The sequence below is a fragment of the Phaseolus vulgaris genome, chromosome 3 (assembly GCF_051622355.1).
Source record: "Phaseolus vulgaris cultivar YP4 chromosome 3, ASM5162235v1, whole genome shotgun sequence".
Taxonomy (NCBI): domain Eukaryota; kingdom Viridiplantae; phylum Streptophyta; class Magnoliopsida; order Fabales; family Fabaceae; genus Phaseolus; species Phaseolus vulgaris.
Window position 1 is genome coordinate 42,001,029 of NC_143500.1, and position 9,221 is coordinate 42,010,249.

Here is a 9,221-nt window from a genome sequence, read left to right on the forward strand (position 1 = left end):
AATAAAATAAATTTTAAAATGATTTTATTTGTTCAATATTGTATTTTTTTTCTTGGATGTACCCATTAAAGATATGTCATAGCGATCCCAAAAATTAAAACAAAGCTCAATTAAAAAAAGTTTAGTATTACAAAAGAAAAAATTAAATAATTAAAAACAGTATTATATCGTCATTTATAATATTTATTATAAAATTAGAATATGTTAAGTATACCTTTACAAATTGAATTTCTAACATTATAAAAATAGTAGTATTTTTAATTAGAATAAAACTTGCACATTAAAATTGATTTATTAGGACTAAAATATTTGGTTAAAATAATTTTGATTATTTTTTTAAGACTAAAATCATTTCCTCAGAACGCCACCTGCAGTAGCATTATTAGAGCTCAAACCTGTGTTTCTAACTGACAATTAGTCAGACACTTATTAGGCCTTTTTAATCAATAACAAATGGCTTAAATTGAGATTATTCATAATTTCATGAATTATTTCCTCATTTTTTTTATTTTAGAGTCCAATTTAGGTTATCATTATAATCTCAAAGAATAAATTGGTTTTTTAATATAGTTAATAATAAAAATAAATTAAATTGTTAAAATATATGTTTACCTTTAAAATACTTAAAACCGATTTAATTGATGAAAAATCAATTTAATATCAATTAATGAATCTTAGTGTGTATAGTCTTAATTAGAGAAACTAAGAAAATAAAAACTACATTCAATAAAATAATTAATTAAATATAAATATTGATTTAACTTTTCATTGGAGTTTAAAAATGAATAAAATTATAAAAAAAATACATAATAAAAATAATCATTTACTGTAAAGATTAAGAATTAATTTTTAGTTGCATTTCAGTTTTAAAATGCACTTTTTCCATTGCGTTGAGAATAATAAATATTTTACAAATTTTAAAAAATGAGTAATTTTTATTAAGACTTTCCCCAAGCATGCAACTAATATTTCTATAATTATTCAAAGACACTAAAAAGCAGGTTTGGAGAAGAAGCAGCGCACAACCACCAACGATCAATGTTATCATCCAGAAAATGTTAAAGTGAAAAAGAAAAATCGCAGTATATAATTTCGAATATTCTCTTCGTCTTAAGCTGGTAATAGCAAAGAGAGGGTGCCAGTAGAAAGTCTCTTACAGTAACTCCAGTAAAAATGGGGTCCGTGGGCAGAATTCAAAGGTCAGCCCAACTACAAAGATTGTGAGGGTTTTTCATTCTGCACTCCCATAAAATTCAACTACACCCTCACATAATTTTAAAATTCATTTTTACTTTTTTTTAAATTGTATTTTAGAATGTATAGTCCAGATATAAAATATGTATTTTGGAAGGTACAATGTAAAATAAATCTTCTGTATTTTGGATTGTACATTCCATAATAGAATACAAGATGTATTTTAGATTGAACATTTTAGAATACATTATTTTTAGATTTTTTAAAATAATTTTTTTATTTTATTTTAAATTAATTTCAAACACAATTAATTTATTTTAAAGATTATTTTTTAATATTAAAATAAATAATTTATTTAATAAAAATATTCTTTTAATAGGAACAATATTCACCAAAAAGTAAACCTTCTAAATTGATGATAATATCACATATATTAATAATTAATTTTTTTTTTGTATAATATCATTATTAAGTTTTAAAATACAAAACCTTAGTACTATAACTATGTATCTATCGTTTGCTTTGTATAGCCATGGAGATCTAGTATAAACGGTCCATTCATTCGTAAATTCTCAAGATAAAGGCAATGCACTTTTGTCATTCGTTGGAGTACCTTTTGCCATATGTCCACAATCGATCACGCATTAGAGAATACCGACAATCTTTTGAATATATACCATATATACCATACACTTCTTGCAATTTTGTAATGTTATAAAGCCGCTTAACTCTGTGCTGGGAAGTGTGTGGATCTCGATGGTTAGAGAGATTTGGTGTCACAGGAACAAGGTTATTTTTAAAGGAGGTGTAGTGGATCATTATGAAATCTTCACTTTGGCTCAATTGAAGGCTTGGTCATGGGTAACTTCTAAAATACCCTCAGCTTGCTTTTCCTTTTCTGACTGGTGTCTTGCTCTTTATCGTGTTTGAAATCGATTTAATTGGCATGATCCAGTTTAGGGTGATAGGTATTTCTATTTTGATGGTTGTTGGTTTTTGTGGGTTGTTGGGTTGGTAGTTGGGTTGGTGACTAAGGTCTGTTATTCTATTTTGCCCCTTGTTATGGTTGCAGTGAGATTATAATGAGTTTGTTTTTATATTGTACGGGATTTATAGTGGTAGATTATTTTTGACTCTCTCATTTTGATGGTTTGGGAGACCAGAGAAATTGGTTCCTATTATATAGGTATGTATAAGGGTTGAACCACCCCTTAAGTGGTTCCTGTTATTCAATCCTTATTGCTGAAAATAAAAACCATACATTCATGGAACTAATGCATTAGTCACTTGAAACATAAAACAAATAATCATGGTAACATAATAATGGAAATAACTCACCAAACAAGAATGCTCGTGTTGTGATGAAAATCGTGTCTAACCATCATCTGGACAATGTGGTTGATAACACGATAGTAAATGGTCGATCTTTATCCGCATGAGGAAGTATGTATGAATGTGACATTAATTTGAACCACTGCATGTATTTGATTACACACACTAAGCCAGTGTCCACCAGTAACAAGATGGATGGTAAAGTACAACCATAAGTCATTAATGACAACAATTACATCCTCAAATTACCGAATAGTGACAAGTACGACACATTAATTGATGTCGAACTTTTATTACGAAAGATTATGCATGTTACTCGATGCAATAAATAAACTCAAGTTGTGAACTCTCATTTGTGGTGTACGATGCACTCCTTATACACCTTGCACAACCAGCTTAGTCGAACGTGAACACCATGACACTAACGCAACTCTGTTGTGGCATCACCAAAATCTATCCCAAGTAACTCGACCAACAATGATGACGTTGATGTCATGCGACGTGCAAAACTACCCCTAGAATGGGAAGATGAAGCAATGCAAACATATAATCCAAAGTGATGGTCATCTCACCAACAGGAAGGTGGAAATTGTTGGGGTGTCGTGGTGCCACTTCTCAACAAAGGCTGGTATGAGACATTTATCAGCAGTCTCATAACTAATGTTACACATCGGCAACAATCTAGTGTTAAGCATCGTAACCTTAATTTAGGAATGAGTGATCCCAAACTTAATTAGCTTGCTTATGCTGGAGACCAACTTTAGTTCTCCTTAATCTTCATCCTTCCACAATCTACACGTCACATGGTCGGCATAACTCTGCAACAATGACGTATCACTAGGTCTCCCGGAAAATCCTACTCCAATTTTCTCATACTCTCCTATAGCATATAATGGCAACACATCACCATAAATGGTAGGAGTGACAACCCTTTTCATATCCCTTATACATACGGTTAATCTTTGTATAGCTTACACTTGGGATGATGATACACCTTTGGTCTTATATCCCTGACAATAATAATAACAAGAATTAATTATATTTTAAAAATTAAAACATACATAATAATGCATTTCAAAATATATTTATGAATACATAATGTATATATATAGGGTCTGAATTGTATAATTCATAATACATTTCAAATGTATTTCTGAATTCAAAAACTAAATTACACACATAACACACTGATAACAAAATATATCGTAAATACTTACCTCTTTAACGGCGATACAAGCTGAGTGATTAATATACTTCAGTAGCTTTTCCCACTCACAGATTGAGGAAGAAAATTGGAAGGGGGTACATAGAAGAAAAGGTGGGGGAGACTAAATAAGAAGGTAGGTTAAATATAAATAAAAGAAGGGTAGTTTGATTTTTTTCACAAGGAGTATGGGCTGCAGTTGAAATTTATGGAGGTGCAAGCACTGATGGGGAATATTCATTGTCTTGTCCATAATTCATTGCGATCATTATACATCCAGTTATGTTCTTTCTTTTTATCTTTGGCTTTTTGCTAATCAATATCACTCACTAATATTTAGGTTAAAACTAAAAAAATTATTGACTTTAGGACTTTTAAATCACATTAAGTGTCCAACTTAATGGTAAAATTATTCTCATAGCAACTTTTATTACAATATCCATGTCAGATGTCTTCACATGTTTCGGTAAACCTTAAAACCTCATGCAACCCAAACATTCAGAATTTTGGTATTGTTTGTACAAACTCGATGACTATTGATTCGAGTAGCAATTCTTTTTATCAGACAGACATGCTTTTATCAGTAATAAATTTGAAAAAAAATACAAAATTTAATTTATCTTCAATAATATGAAAAACCAATCATGGATCCGGAGCTAATTATAGAAAGGGGTGTACACTGGTGCTAAGGCATAAATAAACGCTTGAAGTTTAAACTTGAATGCAAATATACAGCGTTTTAGGTTCACAAAATGTGTATGACAATACTACTCGCAACCTTTTTTATTCATTTAAACATTGACAAATAATGCATAAAAAAGGAAATGAGAACATATATATAATTATGGGTGCGTTCTACACATCCATGACGCGTTTTCTTTTTATATGTAAATTCAATATCATCAAAGCATCCACCCAGAGGCGAATCCATGCATACTCAAGGATGAAGCTCCAACGTTTGCATCATCAGGACCAATCTGGTTGAATCTATAATCAACAAAACACACACTTTGAAGATATATATAGAGCAATCAATATATAATTCATAGGTCTATTGCGTAGAAAAATGTGTTTGAGAAATTTTGTGTAATGAGTTTACCCAATTTGCAAGTTGGGATTCACTCCCATTGCCTGGAAGAACCCCTCTGATTGAGGAGGAAAGTTTGTGTAATGGATGTTAGACCCTCCAGCTTCCAAAGCTAGACTCACTGGAACTTGTGAGTTATTAGTTTCTTCCAACTGTTTCAATTTCAACACAGATCATTTTCAACCAAAAACCCTTAGGTAATATTAGTATATATGGATAAAAATCTGCTCATTTCCTCATGTTGAAGGCTATCCACCAGATTATTGCTTCATCAAATATAAACTTCAAATACAAAAAATAGCATTTGAAATTGGAAGTAGCTGTTACCTTACTCCTTAACACATTATTAGTTTCAACAAGTAACGTTTCCTGCATTGAGTTTGTAAAAGCCAAGGTTACAGCAAAGAATATAAGACAGTGTCAAATCTACTAAGATGAAAAAACACGCGCATACCCGGTGGTGAAGATCAGCCAGCTGGTCAAGCATGAATTGAGTCTGAAAAAATTGTGAAAAAACATTGTTAAAATATCCAAGAAATCGAAAGATATAACAAAAAGATGTGAAAGCATTTGCGAAGAGAAAGAACACTGATCCAGGTAGCTAGTCAAGTTGAGAATACTTAAAAGTGAAATTGAAGTTGTCCAATGTTATTACCTTTGTTGACCTAATATTCTTCAGTGCTGTCTCTAGTTGATTCTCTAGCTGCTCAAGATCAGTTGTATTCATTTGGGCAAGATCTTCCCCAAGTAGGTTCCTGCATCATTTAGAATCAATGACAGAAACATATTCATATGAAGTACAAGCTTTAAGACCAAAAACACAATGTCTTGGACTCTCTTCTTCTTAAGTTAATTACCTTTGTGAACGTTGCAAGATTTCTACCCTTGCTTTTAATCTCAAATATTCCTGGTAGTTCTGTCAAATCACATATTTGTTATCAGATATTTCATTTATGAATCACAAAATTAGTAATTCATCCAAAGCAAGGCAACAAGTGCAATCTTAAGAAGACTAACAGCAAGCAAAGGTCAACCTAAAGAAGTTACTACACAAATTTGAATCACTAGTGCTCAAACATTGAATCCATTTTTTCGGCAAAAGACTATTTCATATAGCACTAGAATGTATAAAAAAACTACGTCATTGGAGGAGGTGATATAGTAAGAAAAAATTGTTTAAAGTCTACGAAACCATTGTTTAAAGCAAGAAAATCATTTCTTGTAATTAATACATGAAGACTTACCTGAATGTCGTTAATTGGTCGGGTGGTCTCCAGTGCACTGTAACTGTACTTTTGGTACTTCTCCAGTGTTTTCACCATACTGTGTTTCAAAGAAATAATTACTCAATAAAAAATAAGGGATCATTCATTTGTAAAGGAGGAAAATTTTGAACAAAAAATTGCAAATTAATTAAGATTGAATAAACCTGCAAATTTTATTCAGAAAAGTGTACACCCAAACCCTAAAAAGAGAAAAATGGCACGCTTATACGTGTCTATGCATGTTCTGCAACATTGTTAAGGGATAGCAGCTCAGCAAGCTTATGTATGTTCATAATTGGGCAATATCAATGCTTTGGAAATTAATCATCAGAAAATCACTTAATTTCTGTGTTAAGAGCCCAAAAATTGCACCATTGTAATGGTCTTCACAGAAGGATGTTAAACCATAACAGCAAACCGTCTATATAATTCCTGCATACCTTTTCATACATTAGTACGAGTAATTAACGAAAAATGGCTTTGACTTTAGCAAGTGTTAGAATATCTTACCGTTTAAACTTTAGTATTCCCTTAATTAGATTTATATGGAAGATTCATCATTTGAAAAGATAAGTACTGTGTCGCTTTTAGGGGTTAAAACATCACTATTGATATGCATTTCCTATTTTTTATATTTTAGTCTGTGATAGAAATTTTTTAACATTATTAATGCATGTTGACTGGGAGATAGGGAATCGTTTTAGCCGACATATTTATATTATTTATACAAATGCATTTAGTTAGTTAAGTTGAATTATTGATCACATTACAAACTTCTATGCTTCAGATATTTTCATAAAGTGTTAAAATCCAAAGCATTCACCCTGTGGGTAATTTATAAAATGGGTTTTGTTTTATAAGAAAAGCAAAACCTTTTTACCAAGTAGATTTAAAGCAAAAAAAAAATTTAACTGGGCATTATAACCACATGCAGAACAGTGAATTAATGGGACATTTTTTGAATTATAACCAGCAGGTAACCCGTCAAATATTAGGTTTTTTTTAAGTGACATATAATGTCCAATGGTTATAGAAGAATGACAATAACCATTATACACACTAACGTTTGGAGGCGTTATATTATTAGTATAATGAAAAAGTTGAAAACAATGACGCATCGATGGAACACCGACAACAGCATTCATATATATCCAAAGTCGTGAAGCCTAAGACAAAGCTTTCCAACAATCAAGCAAAACTTACTACAATAACAGCACCAAACACTTTCCAGTGCACAAGATAAACTTCTATTAGAAGAAAAGAAGACGAAAGTTCAATGTACAATGTCATTGATTGAAGAGAAGAAAGTGAAAGGAAGAAAATATATAGATTAGTGGACAACTCGAAGAGATCAAGACAGTTAAAGAGTTTTTGTTAGATTACTGCTCATTTGCTCCAATTCTGATCTTCATTCTTTCATTTCGATTTGTGAAAAAGGAAAATAATTGCTCTCTATAATTGTTTCTGCAAGCAGTGAGAAAAGTGTTTTTGTCTTTTAGTCTCTGTAGATCAAACAAGCTATTCCACAACGGTTTTGAGGATAGACGTAGATTCACAGCCTTAGAAGCTAAAGGACACTCTTTTCCTGTCTCTCTCCCTCTCTGAGTCTGCGCAAATCCTTAAATTGTAATGCAAAGTAAAACAGGTTTTCGCATCAAACATCCCATCTCTGACACCAAATCATAACAGTAAAACCCTGGCTTTAACTGTTAAGGCTCTTTCTCTAATCAGAAATATTTCAAAAATTCAAAATGGTTATTATTAGGGCCAGTTCATGGTTTATATTCATGATCACCCAAGTTAAAAGAAATTGACTTTGGCCAAAGATTAAGAGGACTGTTAGAAGCCAAAATCACACTTTTATAAGTTCTTTTACCGAAATAAAACAAAAGATTAACAACTTCTACACTCGTCTGTTCCAGAAATGAGCTTGCCCTAGTTCAAGAGGGTATGTGTATCCCAGATGAAATAGAAGCAGCAAAGTTTTTCAAAAGAACATCTGAAAGACACCAAAATGAAAAATTTCCAACCTTATATAGAGGGGGTTAAAAGATAGAATTTCAGATCTTCACATTTAAAAGTATAGGAACTAAATAAAACAACTTGTTTGTTGCATATAAAATTACGGAAAGCAAACAGAGAGGAAAGATCGGAACTTTACACTTCCCACAAGTTAGGAAAAAGAAAAAAAGAAAGGAAGATGTGAGGCAAAAAGGGCCTTTGATTTTGGGTGTGAGCTGCTGAAACTTAATTATAAGTTGTTTTGAATGAATCAGGAAGTACTTAGGCTGAGGAGAAGCAGCAGTGAAACACAGATCTTGTACAAAAAATGCTCCAAATTAACAGGAACACTATTGGTGCACAAAAGAGAAGTCATTGCTGACATGTTTGCACTTGTGTACTCATTCAAACAATTAAACATGAGAGAGACATAAGCATTAAGAGTTTATTTATGTATACCTTGAGGTGCTGCTGAACTCATAGAGCTTGCCACGGTTGGAGAAGATGATGAGGGCAACCTCAGCATCACAAAGGACTGAGAGCTCATAGGCCTTCTTGAGCAAGCCATTTCTTCTCTTGGCAAATGTGACTTGCCTGTTGATTTTGTTCTCTATCCTCTTGAGTTCAACCCTCCCTCTTCCCATCTCTCTTTTCTCTCTCTACTTCTCTTAAAAACACACACACACACACTCTCTCTCGCTCTGGAAACTCCCTTTCCTGTATTGGTTAAGAGATGAGAGTGCTTTCTTAAATCGACTCTTTGCTTGGGGTACCAAAAGGGATAAAACAATAGTGCAAGAGAGGAAATAAAAGAGGAAACCTGAAAAAGGTTCCCTTATGTTTGGTTTTCATCTCTCTGCCGTATACCCTCTATAATATGTTTAATCAGCTAAACACTAGAATGACAAACTTTTATGCTTGCATACTAATTTGACATACTTTCTCATATATCTTATTTGTACCTTATCTTAGTACCCCAAAAGTTGAACTTAATCCTTGTTTGTCTATTGTTAGGCCACTAACTGTATAGTGTCGCCTAGGTAGCCAAAAATATCTCTAGCTCACTAACTTACCACAATTCCACACCCCAAAATCACATTTACTATTTCATTCAACTTTGGTTATGCTTGAATAGGAA

The 9,221-nt window shown here is 32.2% G+C and overlaps 1 protein-coding gene across 1 annotated transcript; it reads right to left on the reverse strand.

The window, feature by feature from the left end:
* Positions 1–4,416: 4,416 nt before the first annotated feature.
* On the reverse strand, positions 4,417–8,970 carry LOC137807693 (MADS-box protein EJ2). Its single transcript, XM_068608452.1, has 8 exons — positions 8,543–8,970; positions 6,062–6,140; positions 5,675–5,733; positions 5,473–5,572; positions 5,272–5,313; positions 5,145–5,186; positions 4,830–4,969; positions 4,417–4,717 (listed from the first exon to the last, which is right to left on the reverse strand). Exons 1-8 carry the CDS (start codon positions 8,725–8,727, stop codon positions 4,633–4,635), a joined length of 732 nt encoding a protein of 243 aa, XP_068464553.1. The 5' UTR covers positions 8,728–8,970; the 3' UTR covers positions 4,417–4,632.
* Between the last annotated feature and the right edge of the window lie 251 nt (positions 8,971–9,221).